This window comes from Chanodichthys erythropterus, chromosome 13 (genome assembly GCF_024489055.1).
Source record: "Chanodichthys erythropterus isolate Z2021 chromosome 13, ASM2448905v1, whole genome shotgun sequence".
NCBI classification, from domain to species: domain Eukaryota; kingdom Metazoa; phylum Chordata; class Actinopteri; order Cypriniformes; family Xenocyprididae; genus Chanodichthys; species Chanodichthys erythropterus.
In genome coordinates, this window is record NC_090233.1 from 27414877 (window position 1) to 27435790 (window position 20914).

At 43.2% G+C, this 20914-nt stretch overlaps 1 protein-coding gene across 1 annotated transcript; it reads right to left on the reverse strand.

Annotated features, from left to right (window-relative positions):
- Positions 1-1001: 1001 nt before the first annotated feature.
- On the reverse strand, positions 1002-20470 carry LOC137034963 (membrane-spanning 4-domains subfamily A member 5-like). Its single transcript, XM_067408205.1, has 6 exons — positions 20303-20470; positions 19957-20079; positions 19819-19875; positions 11437-11571; positions 10627-10773; positions 1002-1097 (listed from the first exon to the last, which is right to left on the reverse strand). The coding sequence occupies exons 1-6, from the start codon at positions 20468-20470 to the stop codon at positions 1002-1004; spliced, it is 726 nt and encodes a 241-aa protein (XP_067264306.1).
- Positions 20471-20914: the final 444 nt, after the last annotated feature.

Sequence of the window (20914 nt, forward strand, 5' to 3'; positions counted from 1 at the left end):
GCCACCCTAATGTAAGGGTGGAACTCCTACAGCGGTTCAGACTGTAAGGTTTGCCGAGCAACTAAAGAAACTTTATCAGTAAGATGTTAGAAAACTGTACATTTCTTGTCTATTACCACCCACTGCAACTTATACCAACGACGGAAATAAGCGCAGTTACAATAGCAAAATATGTGGGAGAGCGTTGCTATAGTGTGACAATATTGTATTGCAATAGGGAGCACATTAATGTTAATACTAAAACAAAAATAGTTAGCACATCATTTGTAATTGAAAGGGTTTAATGACAATATCTGATTATGGTTACACTTAAAATAATTACAAAATAGATGTATGAGATAATAAAATCATATACCATTAATCGTACCCAGCATGTATGAAAAAGTTACCTGAGAGAGAGAAAGAGAAATAGAGAAAGAGAGAGTGAAAGAGGAAGAGGGCAAGAGAGTGCCCGAGATCCAAGAAAGAAGAGCATAGAAAAGAGACCAGAGCAACAGTTAAAATCTTCTTTTATCCCTTCCTTGACCATGTGACTGAAACTCAAATGTGAGACATTCAAACTGACCAATCAGAAGATTTAAACTTCCCCCCACTGTACTAAAGGTGTGACCATTTGTAGACCCCCGATGTACATACATCTTGGCCTACAGGGCTTGATCACTATCAACACCTTTGAGCCTTCCAAATGGCCCTTGGCAAGAGAGAGGGGGTTGAAACAGTAAAGCAAATGTCTTTGTTCATTTTAAAATATCTTTAGATATTTTCAATTCTTACAGTCCCTCCTTGGCACCGTTGGCCACACTCATGTGTCAAAAGGTGGCACAGTCCATGAAGACATGCTTTCTGTTGTGTGTAGATGTCAACTTCAGACTTCTTGTCCAGACTTGTTGCAATAGCAGTCGGTCAGTCTTCAGTCTTTGTTCTCCTTTCAGTCCTGCATGAGAAGGTCCATCAAATGGTGTTGCACCATTCATAGATATGCAAATCGTCCATCGAACACTTCACACCTCCACAAGAATCAGGTACTGATAATGGCAGAACTCAGTTGTCCCTCCTTTGAGACAAGACACAGGATTTGAACTTTGGCAGTAGGGACCCTGTGATTTAAAAGAACATATAACACAACAAACAGCAAAAGCATACATATGGCATTTGTCATTGGTCAGAGGTTTGATGTGGTCAGATTAAATTTGTCTCTGGCAATAAGCCCTTAAATCGATGTACTTGATAAAGTGGTCATGGCGAGAATAAAAGAAGATCTTACAAGCTCTTACATTGTTTCTGGAAACATTGAAATAAATTGCATAATAACAAAACAACAAATGTTGGTTTAAAACACCCCATTTCATGAAGAGTATCAGCAAAATATTCAGTGTAACCAAATGCAGAGATTCAAGTGAATAAATGTCCAAAAACATTGTTACAAGTCAATTGGACAAAATACAAAGAAACAAATGAAATAAGCTTCAAAATTGTTTCAAATGCATTTATGATAATACACCTTTTGTGCTTAGGTAGAATGAGAAATACTAACATACATTTTGATATTTAACTTGGTGAGACAAATAACAAAGTGATTTAGTAAATCCAAAGTAAAAAACAACAACAACAACTGGATGAAATTCACAGTTATAGTGCAGTCTAGACTTAAAGACTTAAAAACAAAAACATTATATGCATACATTTTGTGAGGCATATGTAGATGTCGATTTGACTTTGTGTGTGAAGATCAAATCTATGTGGCTGCATTTAGCTGTGGCTATGTGTAAATTCAATCATGCTCCAAACAAAGGTGAGGGAGTTTTACAATTGTGATGCAAATTTGGTCCTGTTATAACAGGGAGCCAGCATGAGAATGTGAGCATGAGGTTTGATCCGGCTCAAAAACCTTCAACACCAATGTTTTTGTTAGAGAGCATGATAAAGTGCAAAGTTCAGAGTTACTGAATCCTGTTGTGAGGAAAGCATTTTCATGGTTAATGCAACTGTGAATCACATTGTAGCCACATGGCAATTCTATGCTCCTGTACATGGTTTTACTCTAGCTATATGGAAAATAGCTGAGTTTTCCATTTAGGAGGCAAATAAATTCAACATAGTGCACGTGCAACTTGAAATTGCTACACAATTTCAGTACTACACTTATTATTCCAATTAACACAAGATACATGGCCTAGAATGAATAACATCTACAACCTTAACCTAAGTGTTTAATCCAACACTTACAGTAAAGCAATCATGTGTTTTAAAGAATAAACTCAGCTAGTCTATGTGTACATATAGTATCACAAACAACTTTAATGTGTTCTATGCGCACAATGTGTTTAGCACAATTACAGATTTGAAAATACAAAAGGGATGATCGCTATTGGGCTGCTAATCCACTAGCAAGTGAAGTTAAAAGTTGGAGGCCTTGCATGAACAATGCAGTTAACTCACTTAGAGTTTTTCCTGCAAATGAGCACTGATATTTGCTCTTAGAATGTGGTTTCCTATTTTTCTGAAAATAAGGTGGAGGTCTACCCCTACCCAGTGACCAGCATTTGTCCTCTGTATGGCCTATTTTCTGACAGGAACTGCAAAACCTGTTCTCTTTGCCACCGGGTTGTTTGCTGTGTTCTCCTGGAGTTTGAGGATTTCCATGACTCTCAAATGCTTGAACACCATGCGTTCTGGTACATGACTCTGCGCTATTACGGTGCTGCATCACCTTAAGAACTGAAATAGGCAAACTTTCTTGAGCAGTGGCCTCTGAACAAAACATTCCAGATTCATCAGAGCAATTCACCTCATCTAAGAAGGGAACATGCTTTTTAGCCCCAACGCTGTTAAGCATTTTGGGAGACTTTTGAGCATTTAGCTTAGCTTTGAGATCTGCAATGGTCTCTTTGTGTTTTTTACACTTTTCAGTCAGAACTAATTGTTCAGCTAGTAAATTATCTAGCTGTGTTTGAAGATCCTGAATCTTTGCCTCACACTTTTGTACCTCTGCATTTTTAGAATGCACTTCTTCACATTTAGCATCTATACTTGAAAATAGATGTGTGGTCACATCACGCAGCTGTGCACAACTTATGAAGTTTAAAGCCTCAATTATTTCACCACGTTTTGATTTCTTTTGGTGTTTGCCAATTATGTCCCACCATTTGAGCATTTCATCATCTGAACATTTAATCCCAATGTATTGTTTCTTGAGTTTGCACAAGGTAGGCTCAACTTTTTTGCTCCATAAAGCAAACAATACTTCACTCTTTCCAGAAATGTTCCCTTCCATCCCTGAGGAGATCTGAATATCATACCATTAAACAATTAAAACAGACTTACCCATTCCTTGGTGAGAAGGTCAGCTTTAATCCATTCACAAGCTCAACTGTGAAAAAATGTCCTCATTCTGATGACCGATCAAAGTAGATTTCAGAAAACTCACTGCAAGGGATCCCGGGTTTCGGCACCATCTGTAAGGGTGGAACTCCTACAGCGGTTCAGACTGTAAGGTTTGCCGAGCGACTAAAGAAACTTTATCAGTAAGATGTTAGAAAACTGTACATTTCTTGTCTATTACCACCCACTGCAACTTATACCAACGACGGAAATAAGCGCAGTTACAATAGCAAAATATGTGGGAGAGCGTTGCTATAGTGTGACAATATTGTATTGCAATAGGGAGCACATTAATGTTAATACTAAAACAAAAATAGTTAGCACATCATTTGTAATTGAAAGGGTTTAATGACAATATCTGATTATGGTTACACTTAAAATAATTACAAAATAGATGTATGAGATAATAAAATCATATACCATTAATCGTACCCAGCATGTATGAAAAAGTTACCTGAGAGAGAGAAAGAGAAATAGAGAAAGAGAGAGTGAAAGAGGAAGAGGGCAAGAGAGTGCCCGAGATCCAAGAAAGAAGAGCATAGAAAAGAGACCAGAGCAACAGTTAAAATCTTCTTTTATCCCTTCCTTGACCATGTGACTGAAACTCAAATGTGAGACATTCAAACTGACCAATCAGAAGATTTAAACTTCCCCCCACTGTACTAAAGGTGTGACCATTTGTAGACCCCCGATGTACATACATCTTGGCCTACAGGGCTTGATCACTATCAACACCTTTGAGCCTTCCAAATGGCCCTTGGCAAGAGAGAGGGGGTTGAAACAGTAAAGCAAATGTCTTTGTTCATTTTAAAATATCTTTAGATATTTTCAATTCTTACACTAACCTACAATCAGCACAGCACCGCCACTCGTGTCAACCTGCCCAATCCAAGTAAGTGGATCCAGGTACCCCTGGGTTCCATCCTTCACCGCAGCCATCTGGCGGTGCACTGTCTCTCAAGCAAAGAGGACCAGTCAGAACTGGAAATCCCATCTTCCCCCAGGGATCACCATCACACCTTAGATCCAGGAATGGAACTGAGGATTGACAAAGGGGGGGTCCCAGCTAAGTGACAGTACTCCCATTGATGCAGCCTTCCAAGCACTCTCACGACTGCCTGTCCTGACCAGCTCACCTAGAGCCCGAGCTTGGACTACTGCCAACACAATCCGTTGCCTCTCCATGGCAATCAAGTACGCACTCGCCCTGGGCCTGGCCTTCATCCTATCCCAAGGGATCAAAGGGATGCAAGAATCCATGGACAGGTGCTTATCTGCTCTCCCTCAAGGACCAGTAGGAACCACCTGCTGCGTGACCATCCGGATCCATGTGCCATCGAACTTGGCTACCATCCAACGAAGTCCGCACAGGAACTTCGTTGGCCGAAAGGGGGAATCTGTAGCGTATGCACACGTATCAGGATAATCAATAAACTTTGGAGTTTTCAGAACGCTTTTAACCTGATGAACTTTGTTTCTTAATCACTAAATCGGCTCCGAACTGTCTACTAAAGATGAGCCCACTTGACACCTTTGTGGCCCTCCGAGTTAACACAGCAGGCCCAATTTCCTTGCTCTTAGGACATCAAAGGGGCCCCTCATGTGGACTACGGGCCAGATCCACATTCCAGCACCCACACACACTGGCACACACAAAAACACACACACACAGGCACACATACAGAAACACACAAACATACACTTTTAACTGCATATATATTTATATATATATATATATATATATATATATATATATATATATATATATATATATATAGCACCACTATGCTGGAATATATATTTCATATATTTTAGGGCGTATGCATGTTTCCTAGTGTTTAAATGAGTGTATTTGTGCTAGTGTGCATTTTAATGATATAATTTTGTCTGTAAACCATAACTTCTCTCCTATGCCTTTCTGACCTATCGAGTTTGATCTCGTTTCAAAGCTCCGGACACGAGCTATTCACTGAGATATGTCACACAGCTGACAAATGCATTTTTCTATGTGTTTAATGATACTGTGAAGAACACACTCCTTTTGGAGATCTGATCTGGTAGTCATAAATCATGCAGATTAAGTCGTGAGGCCAAACAATGGGAAAGCTTTCCCGCCAACTTTGCACCCATGTTATTGGCTACCCCACCTCAAGGAGGTGTGTCGGCTTATCTGTCATAAAAGCAAAGACGCACAATTTCTCGGGTGTTCTCTCCCGATTGTCTCACGAGCATCTCGTGCACGTTTTTCCCGGACCCCTCCGGTGACCACGCGCTGTCATCGCGCTCAGCTTCGGGATCGCCATCTTCCAGCGAAACTCACTCTCGTCCTCAGTTCAAACCTTCCCGCTGAACGGAGGAAGCCAACGAACTGCACCAGCGCTAACCTGAAATTCGACACACGCAACCAATGCAAGTATACTGCCGTTTCTCAATCTTAGATGATGAAACTGATTTCCGTGCTGGCTTAGGACTGGTTGTGAGTTTGCTACTTGCCTTCTCTCTTTCCTTCTCTACTTCTATTCTTGTACATAGGTGTGTATTTTCTTGTATATATATTTAGATGTATAACCTCTGTATTCGTAGTTTGCATATATTAAAACGTCATTCATGCTCGATTGTTCTGTTTGTTCTTTCAGCTGAAAACCCAAGTCACTTTAACGTTTTTCGATCGTTTTATGCTTTGATGTTATAACAGCAGGTTGTTTTCATGGCCAGATAACTTTGTTTATAATATTCTGTGAGGGACTTAGTTTGCTGGACAAACGAACAGTTTCTCTGAATAATTATTAAACCAGAACTAATCATATATGTAATTGATTATAATTCGTTGTAATTGATTCACGATATATGTTTAATTCCCCGTTGGGTTGATATATGAATCATAATTAAATTCATAACCTTATGAATTATTATATTCATATTTCATCCATAAATTGATTAATAACCGCTACATTTCGTTACACAGTGATAAGAATTAAACTTGCATTGACTCAGAAGTATGCGGACGTCCTTTTGTCACGTGCTGTTGCCATGGTGAATCGTAATATCAGAGCTCCATTGATGATGGCTTTTCATAGTTGTGGTGCACGCGCTTAACTCAGTCAACCTACTCAGAGTTGATTGAACTACCTCGATTCAGCTGTTCTGAAACCGAAAACTCTGAGTTTTCTGATGTGATATGTGATGGGAAAAGGGAAAATACAAGCTCGGCAAAAGGCAGATTCGAACCCAGTTAATCGCATCAAGTTAATTGTCCGCACCCGACACACTACTGCCTACACCACTGCAGCCACAAGTACGTGTGTCAATTTTAACATGGTGTGACATTGGTGGGCGGGGCTACTGTAAATTTGCACTTAGTAATACCCAGGTGGAAAAAAAAAAAGTATACTTGAGTGTATTAAAAAAAATCTTCAATACAAGCAAGTTGATTTGTAGAACATTCTTATTTTGGTGCTAAATAAAAGTGTCACTATAAATACACTATTTTAAATTATATTTGTACTTCAGTAGTACTTCACTGCACTTGGAAAAGTATACTAAATACCACTACTACTTAAATAGATTTTTAGTGCAATGAAATAAAAATTTACAGAGGAGTTTTATTAGTGTATTTGTTAAAAGTGTGCTTTCAATGCTTTAAAATTAGTTCAATTTTAGTAGACTTTTATATAGTAATCCTAAGTTTAAATGACATTGATTTTCTTACAAATATATTACTAATGTACTAGTTATAAGTACATTTTCCCCCAGGTGAAAAAAAAGTGCAGTAGAATACACTTTATTTTTAGTAATGTACTTAAAGTGCTCTATTTTCGTGCACTTGTTTTGTACTTAATATACTAAAAGCTGTACTTTAGTACTTCTTAAGATCATCTTAAGAACATCTAAGTGTACTCATGTGCTGTTTTGAGACACCATAAATTTGAACTAAAATGTGCTTTTAACATACTATCTCTGTATTTAAAAAAATGTATTTAGTTACCACTTGTAGTACACTTATTTTAAATAATTCATAAGTGTATTCCCTATGTCTGATGAGTACATTTAAAGGTGTATGAAAGATGGGTTCAAATGTTAAAAGCACATTTTAGTTCAAATTCATGGTGTCTCAAAATAGCACAGTTGAGTACACTTAGATGTTCTTAAGATGATCTTAAAGGAACACTCCACTTTTTTTGAAAATAGGCTCATTTTCCAACTCCCCTAGAGTTAAACAGTTGAGTTTTACCGTTTTTGAATCCATTCAGCCGATCTCCGGTTCTGGCGGTACCACTTTTAGCATAGCTTAGCATAGTTCATTGAATCTGATTAGACCGTTAGCATCGCGCTTAAAAATGACCAAAGAGTTTTGATATTTTTCCTATTTAAAACTTGACTCTTCTGTAGTTAAATCGTGTACTAAGACAGACGGAAAATAAAAAGTTGTGATTTTCTAGGCTGATATGGCTAGGAACTATACTCTCATTCAGGCGTAATAATCAAGGAACTTTGCTGCCGTTCCATGGCTGCAGCAGTGCAATGATATTACGCAGCGCCCGTGAGCCCCTGCTTGCACAGGGAACGTGCCTTGCAACCATGGAGATGTATGTGAGAGACGCTGCGTAATATCATTGCACTGCTGCAGCCATGGAACGGCAGCAAAGTTCCTTGATTATTACGCCTGAATGAGAGTATAGTTCCTAGCCATATCAGCCTAGAAAATCGCAACTTTTCATTTTCTGTCGGTCTTAGTACACGATTTAACTACAGAAGAGTCAAGTTTTAAATAGGAAAAATATCAAAACTCTTTGGTCATTTTTAAGCGCGATGCTAACGGTCTAATCAGATTCAATGAACTATGCTAAGCTATGCTAAAAGTGGTACCGCCAGAACCGGAGACCGGCTGAATGGATTCGAAAACGGTAAAACTCAACTGTTTAACTCTAGGGGAATTGGAAAATGAGCCTATTTTCAAAAAAAGTGGAGTGTTCCTTTAAGAAGTACTAAAGAAGAGCTTTTATTATATTAAGTACAAAATAAGTGCACGGAAATAGAGCACATTTTAAGTACATTATGGAAGTGTACTAAGTGTACTAAAATAAAGTGTATTTTACTGCACTTTTTTCACCTGGGTAGACACTCCAACACTTTCCATTTGCATTAAGATTATTTTTATTACCACACTGGCAGATATTGATAATTTTACTTAAGTAAAGTGCACTTAATTTAGATCCCCCCAGAAAACAAGACTAAATATCTTATATCATTTTCTTATATAGAAAATCCATCTTGATTTAAGAATTTTTAGATATTCGTACTTGAAATAGGATGAAAAATACTCATTTTTGCAGTGTGAATGAATGAGCGAACTATTTAAACATCACTTGCACTTTAAAAAGGGGGAGGAGACTGAAGGAAACTCTGGGTTTACCAAAGAAAACCTGCTCCCGACCAGGTTAGGTTCACAGAGTAAGTTACCATGGTAACTGACTCTGAGTATAAGTTACCTCTCTTTCAGAAACAGGCTTGACTTACCCTGCTTTCTAAGGTTTGACATACCTCCCATTCTGAAAGAGAAAACCCAGAGTTTCCCTCATTTCAGGGTTAACATACTCAGAGTTTTCACTTAACCTCCTTTCTGAAACAGGCCCCTGGTCTCCTAAGTTTTGTCATTAAAAGGTACAATATGTAATAATTTTGTCCGCTAGAGGTCGCTAGAAGCCTATTCAAGGCGTAGCTTGATGACACCAAGTTTTAGAGCGGAATCTTGGGACATATGGTCTCCATCTCAACGGAGGGTGCAAAAGAATAGGATTGGAGTTGGAAAGAACTCATGTTCATGGATGCGATTATTAACGTTATTGTAGTATGAAGCAGAGCAGGACCAAGTGTTGTGGGAGTTGAATGAGGCCGCTGGAGCGACTGCACAATACACGCCTCGCGAGCAGCGGAACTTTTATTATGCCACAGTCGCCGGCACCGCTTCTGCTTTTCCGGTCAAGAGTATGAGGTAACGCAGCTCTGTTTATCATATTAGATACATTTGAGAGTGTTGAACGTTACTCTGTGCGTTCGTTCGCTCAGCAGCTGCTATGAGACACTGTTGCACACTGCAGTAAGATAGATCGATTTTAGAATGTTATTAAATATTGGATGTCTTGTGTTGATAAATGGTTTGCAATTAATTTTAAAACATATTGTATGATGGAGAAAATGCTGTATTACTGTTAATAAAAATAAAGCTGCATCTGATTATGCTATGTTAGCTACTTGACAAAACAGTGTTTTTCTAAGCATGGTAAAGCATGGTACTCACAAAAAAAAAAATAATCAAGAAAATTTATTTAAACAATAAGACTAAATGTGTTGAGCAGTATAACAACCATTTGTTTTCTGTCTATAAATATATCAAAACAGTTTTAAAATGTGTAATATTTTAATGCGTCTTTGGTGTTTCCATGGTTTCTACAAAATAAAACCGGAAACCTCTATTCAAACCTCTACTGCTCTCTATTCAGTATTCCGTTTCACTTGGAAATACGTCACAACACTGGGGAAAAGTCGTTTGCAACTTCCTTTTGCTGGGGCAAATTAGCCAAGTTAACTTATTGTGATAAGTTGCCTTATTTTATTAAGTTAGCTCAACTTTATTTTTTTACAGTGTAGAGAAAAAAAAAACAGTAATCAGAAGCAATAATATATTAATTCCTTGCAAACTGCAACCTTTAGATGGTAGGATCTTCTTACTGTGACTCAGTATCCCTGGGAAGTAACAACAAGATATGTTAGTGCAGAAGAGACAAACAAGATCAACACACCATAAAAGCTATTTTTGGCTCTACTGTGATGAATAAGTGAAAAGTCCTGTCAACTAATTCAACAGTCTAGCAGTAGGGAAAAGGCTGTAGTTTACAATGAAGCATGTGATTGACATACTCTAATGTTTCTATATTGTTTTCATACAGTATAATTTTTTATTTTTATTTAATTATAAACTAAAAAATTAGTAATTAGTAAATGAGTTATGTACTGTGGCATAACTCCATTTCAACAATACAAGACTTATTGAAAACTGTACAGTTTAGACTATTGTAGAAGTTTCAGACCACTGAAGTTAAAGGCAGTTTACAATGATACATTCTGGTTCATATTCCCTTCCCATTCTGGTATAGTTTACCTTTGTGGTTGTGGCTTGTTAAATCTAAATAAAAATAACTTGGTTGTTGTATTAAATTGATTTAACAATTACATTATTATATTTACCTGGTTTAGTTCCACGTTGACCACTGTAGAGTCTGTGTTGCAGGTGGCTTTGCAGGCAAATCCTGAGATACAGATGGAGATGATGAACTGAAGGATGGAGAACACCAGCAATACTCCAGTGATCCCCAGAATATGTGTCTGTATAAGCTGTAAAACAATACAATTCAATATAAAATATTCAACATGATCATATGAATGTTGTTTTACAAATAATATCCTATAAATTATTTTAAGTGAGTTTCCAAAAGTTGTATTATATTGCATTATACAATTGTAATGTTGTGTGGCTGTAAAAAGTGCACAATGAAGAAGATGAGTGAAATACATATGAGTGAAGATGAGTGTCTTTAATATCATAGCAAGAATGATCACGTTCACAATAACCAACAAAGGACTAAACAGAAAAGGTAGTATAAATGCACATGGTAAATGAGGGAACTAAACAGGAACAGCTGGATGAAGATTAACTAATCAGACACCATGGCAATTAATGAGAACTAATGCAGACATGAAAATGAACTAAACAGAACAAATAAGGACATATATAAGGAGGCATCATATGACTTTCGAACATAGCATATAAGTCGCATGGACTACTTTGCCATTTTTATGTTACTTTTATGGTGACTTTTGCATTGTTTTGAAGAAAAAAAAAATGACCAGCACAATCTTATGGGTAAAAAAATGGTTTCAGTAAATGACAAAATTGTAATTTGTATTCAAATAAAACAGCAATTAAAACCTAAAAATTAAAACAAACAAACAAAAACGTATACAAATCACATTGATATAGTTTTGTACATATAGTACCTTAAAAAGGAAACAATTAGAACCGTAACCGTAGCAAATTTCACTGGAAATGTGTTTTAACTCTATGGACATCAGAACAATGGCGGTCACTGCAGTCATGGCACTGATCACATTCATTACAAGAGAGGCTTTTACCTACAGGAAGAAAAAGTTATTAACATTTATAACTGTTGAATATTAGATGAGTTAGGCAAGGTCAGTTGTGTACCTTAAGCAACCTCTAATTTTCTTGATCCTTTTTTCCTACCATTTAAATACTTTGCTGATACCGACATCTGTGGCTATGGCTTGTATTGGTTTAATAATGTAAACAATTACACCTGTTTTTGTTCACTGATCAATGTTTATATGTGAATAAAAGGCTATAAAGTATATTATAATATATATTATATATCTCTGGAGAGACCTAAAAATGGCTGTCCACCAACGTTTACCATCCAACCTGACAGAACTGGAGAGGATCTGCAAGGAGGAATGGCAGACGATCCTCAAATCCAGGTGTGAAAAACTTGTTGCATCTTTCCCAAAAAGACTCATGGCTGTATTAGATCAAAAGGGTGCTTCTACTAAATGCAAAGGCTCTGAAAACTTAGGACCATGTGATATTTCAGTTTTTCTTTTTTAATAAATCTGCAAAAATGTCAACAATTCTGTGTTTTTCTGTCAATATGGGGTGCTATGTGTACATTAATGAGGAAAAAAATGAACTTAAATGATTTTAGCAAATGGCTGCAATATAACAAAGAGTGAAACATTTAAGGGGGTCTGAATACTTTCCGTACCCACTGTGTGTATAATATATATATATATATATATATATATATATATATATATATATATATATATATATATTTAAAAAAACCACATACACTTATAAAATCTAAAATTAAGTTTTGCACATTAGACTACTTAATTTAAAGCTACAGCTGTGATTCCAAAATACAGTTATTTTATAGTTAACTTGTAATAAGAAACAAGTAATTTTGAGTAAAGTCAACATAATCCTGAGTTTAATCAGTTTAACACTTCTTTTTTTCTTTTTCTTTTTTAGGATCAAAGAAGATTATGATGCAGAACATGATTGATATTCAAGCACTTCACTGTGGATAAACACATGATGTCTGGGATGAGCATTTCAGATGGCCAGACCTCTTATGTTTATTCATGGTGAATTTAAGTAACTATGGCCTGGTTTAACAAACAGAGCTCAGATTAAGCCAGGGGTAGGCTTTAGATAATTAGGACATTTAAGTAGCTTTTATAAACGTGCCTAAAAAAAAAAAAAAAAAAGATTAAACTTTAAATTACTATTTAACATGCATGTGCATGCTGGGTTGAGGAATGGTAAATGGAACTTTTGTGAGAAGAAAAAATATTTTAGAATGTTGCTTTTAGATGAATGTTAAATAATGGCGTTTGGCAACTTTTCACTGATTGCTTTATTAATGACAACATTAGGGTTTACTGTATCTAATTGTTTTGATTCAGTACACCAATATGAATGAAGGCTGTCACCAGAGGGAGAATGTGATTTCACCAAGTACAACATGTTCCTGGAACAACATTCCAATCAACCAATCAGATCTGAGGGACAAGTTTACCATTTATGTCAAGTTTAGGCTTACAACCTGGATAAGGTGCTTCCACAACAGTGTCATTCAACTATCATTTCCCTCTGATTTTCTAGGAATAAGTTATGGGTAGGGTTTGGTTTATGGGTTGGGAAAAGGTTAGGACTAAATTTTTTTCAGATAGGAACGTTGATCCAGGAACATGTCTTACTTGGCAAAATCACGGTGACTGTCACCAGAGGGGGCTCTCAGATGGCAGTCCTTAAGTTGCATTCGTTGAAAATAAATAAGTCTTTTTTCCATTCATTTTAATGTACAACTAATTTGAAGTAAATGACCAGTACCTTATAATTATTTTAATTTCAAGGTCTTAAAAATATTAGTCTAAACAAGCTTATATTTTATAATTGGGCAAGACTTTAAATAACTGTATAAAAAATATCCTACGTGTTTCACCTACCAATAAAGTTAAGCAAAACTGTTTGCTGCAAACTCTAAAATGTATGCATGGCCAACTAAATATTATTATGTAACGTCTCGGTTACGTATGTAACCCTCGTTCCCTGAAGGAGGGAACGGAGACGTACGTCAGTAGTGACCGACGAATTGGGATATCGCTTAGAGAGCCCTATCATCTTCGTGTAAACTAAAACAAGCCAATGGAATTGGCGTGCGATATTTGCATAATGCGCACCGCCCCCGACAGGTGTATATAAATAGGAAGCGGATGCAATCGCACTCTGTTTTTCGCTGAGGAGACAACTGGTGTCCGCACTACAGCGAGGGTACAGAAACTGTGGCGACGGGACGTACGTCTCCGTTCCCTCCTTCAGGGAACGAGGGTTACATACGTAACCGAGACGTTCCCTTTCAGTCGGTCACGTTCGACGTACGTCAGTAGTGACCGACGAATTGGGATCCCAACTAAAGCGCCACAGTTACGAAACCCCTTCCAGTGCCCAGCGCAAGCTCAGCCGCCCATAGCACCGGCTGGCGGTGAAGGGGGCGAGCTTACACCGAGATAGTCTACTGCTGTCTAACCACTACCCACTAAGTAAATTAGACACACTGGGGAAGCGAACCCGTAAGGGACGCTGCGGAGACCACTACCTACCCAATGGGGGAGGAGTTTACGTGGGAATACACACATGGACTGGCCCGGGGGGCAGTACACATATGGAGTCCCTGGGATGGCTCCACCTGGTAGGGGGAGACTCATCTGACAGGTGACAGCAGAGCTGGCTCTGCTAAGGGAAAGACACGGACTCGGCCCGTAGGGAGTTTTAAACCGTGGAAGATACACATATGGGACCGCTCACGTAGAGGGGTCACGGCATATGGCCCCAGCCAACAGACAGCGTCAGCGACGGATGTAGGCCTGGCATCAGACACTCCGCAATGTCCGAGCCGAAGGGGGAGGCGGAGGAACTCGACAGGGTTCGCCAAGCGGGGAACACGACTGGAGTGAAGTATGCACGTATCCGGCCAGTGGCGGGAATGGCATTGCAAGCCGACACTTAGAGTGGGTACAACACGTCTACCGACTAGTGGATGCGAGTACACGTGAGGATACCGGCTCTACACGTAGGCTATAAAACCTAGCGAACTGTCGCCCAGCCCGCAGCTCTACAGATATCTGTCAGCGAGGCGCCATGAGCCAGCGCCCAGGAAGAGGCTACCCCTCTGGTAGAGTGGGCTCTCAACCCGAGCGGGCAAGGCACGCCCTGGGATTCGTACGCCAAGGCGATGGCATCCACTATCCAGTGGGCCATCCTCTGCTTGGAGACAGCCTTTCCCTTCTGCTGGCCTCCGTAACAGATGAAGAGCTGATCTGAGGTCCTGAAGCTTCGCGTTCTGTCCACGTAAACGCGCAGAGCGCGGACGGGACAGAGCAAAGCTAGGGCTAGGTCTGCCTCCTCCGAGGGCAGCGCTTGCAGGTTCACTACCTGATCTTTGAAGGGAGTGGTAGGAACCTTGGGCACGTATCCAGGCCGGGGTCTCAGGATGACGTGAGAATCACCGGGCCCGAATTCTAGGCACGTTTCGTCGACCGAAAATGCATGCAGATCCCCTACCCTCTTCAGGGAAGCCAATGCAACCAGAAGAACCGTCTTAAGAGACATTAGTTTCAGGTCGACGGATTGCAAAGGTTCGAAGGGATGACCCCGGAGAGCTGTGAGAACCAGGGTCAAATCCCAAGAGGGTACGGAAGAAGGGCGAGGAGGATTCAGTCTCCTGGCCCCCCTCAGGAATCTGACGATCAGATCGTGTTTCCCCAGGGACTTACCTTCAACTGCATGGTGATGTGCGGCAATAGCGGCAACATACACCTTGAGGGTGGAGGGAGACAGCCTTCGCTCCAACCCATCTTGCAGAAAGGAAAGCACGGATCCGACCGAACATGATCGGGGGTCCTCTCGGCGAGAGGTGCACCATTCGACGAACAGGTTCCACTTCAACGCATAGAGATTCCTAGTGGAAGGAGCTCTAGCGGAAGTGATGGTGTCTACGACCGCTTGCGGGAGATCACTCAGAACCTCCGCATCCCGTCCAGGGACCACACGTGGAGGTTCCAAAGATTGGGACGCGGGTGCCACAGGGTGCCCTGTCTCTGAGTCAGGGGGTCCTTCCTCAGAGGAATCGGCCAGGGAGGTGCTGTCGCGAGGAGAATGAGGTCTGAGAACCAGGTCCGAGTGGGCCAGTACGGAGCCACTAACAGAACCTGCTCCCCGTCCTCCCTTGACCTTGCACATGAGTTGTGCGAGAAGGCTCACTGGGGAAAACGCATGCTTGCGTAGACCCGGGGGCCAGCTGTGTGCCAGGGCATCCGTGCCGAGCGTGCCGCCGGTCAGGGAACAAAACCACTGGCAGAGGGCAGTTTCCGGGGAGGCAAACAGGACTACCTGGGCCTCGCCGAAACGCTGCCAAATCAGCTGGACCGCCTGGGGGTGGAGCCGCCACTCGCCCGCAAGTAGATGCTGCCGTGACAGCTCGTCGGCTGCGCGGTTGAGCACACCTGAGACACGAGTGGCCCGTAGGGACCTCAGATCCTTCTGACTCCACAACAACAGATGGCGGGCGAGTTGCGACATGCGACGGAAGCGTAGACCACCTTGACGGTTGGTGTACGCAACGGCCGCAGTGCTGTGTGAACGGACTAGAACGTGCTTGCCTGACAACAGCTTCTTGAAGCGGGCCAGCGCAAGACGAACCGCTAGCAACTCGAGGCAATTGGTATGCCAATGCAGCTGAGGCCCCGTCCAAAGACCTGTCACTGCATGCCCGTTGTACGTGGCCCCCCATCCCGTGGTAGAGACATCTGTGGAGACCACAGCGTGCCTGGACACTCGTTCGAGGGGTACTCCGGCCCACAGGAACGAAGGGTCCAACCACCGGACAAGGGTGCGACGGCAGCTCGGTGTCACGGGGACACGGAGCGTGCCGCACTGCCACACCCGTCTCGGGACCCGGCCGCGGAGCCAGTGTTGAAGCGGTCTCATATGAAGCAATCCGAGCGGCGTTACCGCGGCTGCAGATGCCATATGCCCCAGGAGCCTCTGAAAATCTTTCAGTGGAGCCGCTGTCCTGCACATGAGCGAGCTCAGGCAGTTCAACACCGACTGGACGCGCACCTCGGTGAGACGCGCAGTCCGTGCGACCGAGTCTAGCTCGAGACCGAGACAAGAGATCCTCTACCCGGGGGCGAGTTTGCTCTTGTCCCAGTTGACCTGAAGACCCAACCGGCTGGGAGCTACAACCATGTCTGGTAGGACTTTGTACTGACATGCCCGACCCTCGAACGCAGACCGACCTAGGAAGGGTCTGTGTCGAGGCAGAATCGAGACATGAAAGTACGCGTCCTTCAGGTCTATTGCTGCAAACCAATCCTGGGGACGGTCCAGGATTGGCCGAAGCCCACCGCCCTATTACGGTACAATGAAGTGGGGGCTGTAAAACCCCGACTTCATATCGGCTGGAGGGACCGGCTTGATTGTACCCTTCACCAGGAGGACAGCAATCTCCACCCGGAGAACAGGTGCACTGCCCAACGACACCGGAGTGAAGTGGGCAGCCCTGAAGACCGGGGGACGCCGGGCGAACTGAATCGCATAGCCGAGTCTGATAGTACGAATGAACCAACTGGACAGGCTGGGGAGCGTGATCCACGCTTCCAGACACTGAGCCAGCAGGACCAAAGGCACCACAGACGCACCGGGGGTGGGGCAGCAAGGCAGAGAGGGACCCGACCCGGATGGCTTGGGGGCGGCCCGGAGTGGGGTCGGACTCTGCGAGGCAGCAGTGTGCATGGAAGACAGCGCACGGGACGCGGTCTGCACCATCACACTGCCACCTGCTGGCGAATGGGGAGGGAGCTGTCAGCGGCGAGGCGGAGCCTGGCACACTGGCTGACACCCCTTGTTGTGACCTGGAGTTTGAGGAAACTGCTCTTTTTGTGAAAAAGTGGGTACCGCTGGACTCCGGGGAGCCAGCGGCGGTTGATAGACAGACACCACAAATTCCCCCCGGCCCTCCTCCGGGGGTGGGAGAGACGATGGTATTATCTCCCGAAGAGCGAGAACCTTCCCCTCCAGGTTGCCCGTCTCAGTGCCGTGTTTTGCTCTTACGTTTACCACCGGGCTTAGCGGAGACGGGCTGGGCACCACGCCCGCGACCGGCACCCTGCTGCTTGGCTGGTGTAGGCTGCTGCTTTGCCATTTTAGCAGGGGCGGAGGACGGTGCAGGTGGGCGCCCTCGGCGACGAGCGGGCTGAGGCTGAGCCACGGGCGGCTGGGTGGAGGCAGCAGCGGACCGCCATGGCATAACGTGACTGATAGCCTCAGCCTGCTTCTGTGCAGCGGAGAACTGATGGGCGAAGCTCTCCACCGCGTCGCCGAATAGGCCGACCGGGGACACGGGGGAATTTAGGAACCGCTGCTTGTCGGCATCCCGCATGTCCGCCAGGGTCAGCCAGAGGTGGCGTTGCTGGACTACGAGGGTAGACATCGCGTGACCAACAGCGCGTGCTGTCACCTTCGTTGCCCGGAGGGCAAGGTCGGTGGAAGCGCGCAGCTCCCCCAGCAGCTGTTGGTCAGGACCTTCCTGGGGCATCTCCGACAGCGCCTTTGCTTGGTAAACCTGCAAGAGGGCCATCGCGTGCAGGGCGGAGGCAGCCTGCCCACAGGAACTGTAAGCTTTCTCAGTCAGACCGGCTGAGAATTTACAGGCCTGGGACGGGAGACGCGGCTCACCACGCCAGCCAGTGGCCGTTGGACACAATTGCATCGCAACAGACCGCTCGACTGGTGGGATCCTCGCGTACCCCCTGGCTACCCCGCCGTCCAGGGAGGTGAAGGCGGACGCGGGGCCAGGCCTGGTACGGGCACTATACGGTGTCCGCCAAGACCTGGTCACCTCGTCATGTACCTCCGGGAAGAAAGGCATTGGGGCGGGACGCTGGGGCTGACCAGCGCGACCCCCCCCCAAGTACCAATCATCCAGCCGAGATGGGCCGGGACAGGGTGGAGGGTTCCACTCGAGCCCGACACACAAGGCGGCCCGGGAGAGCACAGCCGAGAGTTCGGGATCCGATTCGGGCAACGCGTCCGGATCTTCCTCCCCCGAACACTCAAACTCTTCTTCCGACGCAGCGATCGACATCTGATCCTCCGCCGGCGCACCAAAGGTAACGGCTGGACAGTCCGAAGAGGGCCCAGCGGAAACCAACGGCGGCAGGATGGGTTGCGGTGCTGATGAGGGGGCAGGGGCCCGCGGAGCGTTTCCACTCAACGGGGGAGCCCTGACCGTTATCCACAGGTCGCCCTCCCTATACAGCGCCGTACCATCATTCCGGTTCCCGGGGCCGGAAAAAACGGTCGTACGCGGCATAGGAGAGGGGACTCCCGCTTCCTGAGACTTCAGGAAGGAGAGCATCGACCTCAGCACCGCGATGGTCATGTTTCCCGCAGTGGGAACATGAACCATCCACAAAGGCTGCTTCAGCGTGCTGAACGCCCAAACACGTGATGCAGCGATTGTGCCCATCAGCAGGGACCAGGGAACGACCGCACCCAGTAACGCACAGACGAAATGACATACTGTCAGGGTTCGTCTGTAAAGCTCTTTTAGAAGGGGAAGTCAACTCACTCGTGCTGAAGCACCCAGGGAGCGACGCGATGTGTCAGGTACACCACTCCCTGACACACCGAGGAACCGGCCCAAATCGCTACTACGCACACACTCTTTGTGTTGCTGTGAAAACAGCAGTTTTCGAGCTTATAGCTCAGCTCCTCGGACACTCGCGACCTCGCTGAACGTGCCTTTCTTCACCAGCACCAACAGCTTGCTGTCAATCCTCTTCTGCTTTTTAAAGGCAATGTTTTAGTAAAGAAAACAAAACGAAGAAGGAGTCTTCTAGACAGGACACCAGAGAAGTGCTCCGAAGCGAAAGACAGAGTGCGATTGCATCCGCTTCCTATTTATATACACCTGTCGGGGGCGGTGCGCATTATGCAAATATCGCACGCCAATTCCATTGGCTTGTTTTAGTTTACACGAAGATGATAGGGCTCTCTAAGCGATATCCCAATTCGTCGGTCACTACTGACGTACGTCGAACGTGACCGACTGAAAGGGAACATCATTTAAAATTCCATGTGAAATTTATTTAAAAAGAGGCTTGTAAAAATTATGCACTATATACAAGTCCAGCATGCTCTTTTTTCCATGTGTGAATAAGTGTATGAACACATTGGAAACAATTCAACAAGAGAAGAGTTTTCACTGATTTCTCACATTATATGTACATACATACCACACACAGGTGAAGTTTATTCTGTGCAGAAACAGACAGAGATCCAGCAATGATGTACTGAGAAAGAAAAACATTTCACAGTTCATTCTGGAAATTAAAATGAGAGGCAATAGAGCAAACCCATTAAATGAAACTTACAACAAGGGATCCCCAGTAGGTTATTCCACTAATGACAGAAACATCTCGGTAATAGCGAATGTTATTGATGCTGCGCATGATGCCAAATAAGAAAACCACCACTCCAATCATTATTTGCACAGTCTAGAGAGGGCAGATATGGGTCAAGTGTTTATATTTGTGCATGATGGGATCATTCATGTTTGAATACACAAATACACATTTTTAAAAAAATGAAGCTATTAATGTTTAATGCAATATACAGTATATAAAGACAATCAGACAGCACACAACTAATAACTTAAGGACGAAATGAGATAAAAAATATTCCCCAGGTCATACATCATTATTATTCATCAAAAATTACCCCCAGTGCCTTTGGTTGTGCTGTGAAAAATTCTGCGAGAGCCGTATTATGATATACTCCTCTGGCCTCCTGTCCATCATCACTCATAACAGTATTTTGTGTCACCTGTGGATTCACTTGGATGACAACTGTAGCTTTGTCAGTTGAGATGATCTTGCTGGTGTCCATTTTGAAGTTTTCACCTGTAATTAAGCATTTAAATTCTGCAGTTCACAACTCACTTAAGGTTGTTTTTTTGTATTTCATGTACAGTACAGTATTTATATTTACAGTATTAGCTAATGCCCCTTTCGTCTTATTAAACTTTGATACTCTGTGATAAAGTAAAAAAAAAAAAAAAAAGGACTGCAAAGCTAAAAACGTGGGGGCCCCCTTTTGGGGGCCCCCAGAGATCGGTTTTATTAGTAGTAACAGTCAGCACTCGAAGTGGGCCGATACCGGCATTTCTCGCGCACCGGCACTTGTCACATGTTGCTGGTACTCTGAACACCCACACCGAAACGTAGAATCATTGAGAATATTAAAACTAGTAAATTCTATTCTATTAATCTATTGAGAATAGTAAAAGACTACAGAGAAAGTCAAACTTGATCTAAAACAGCCACCCACTAA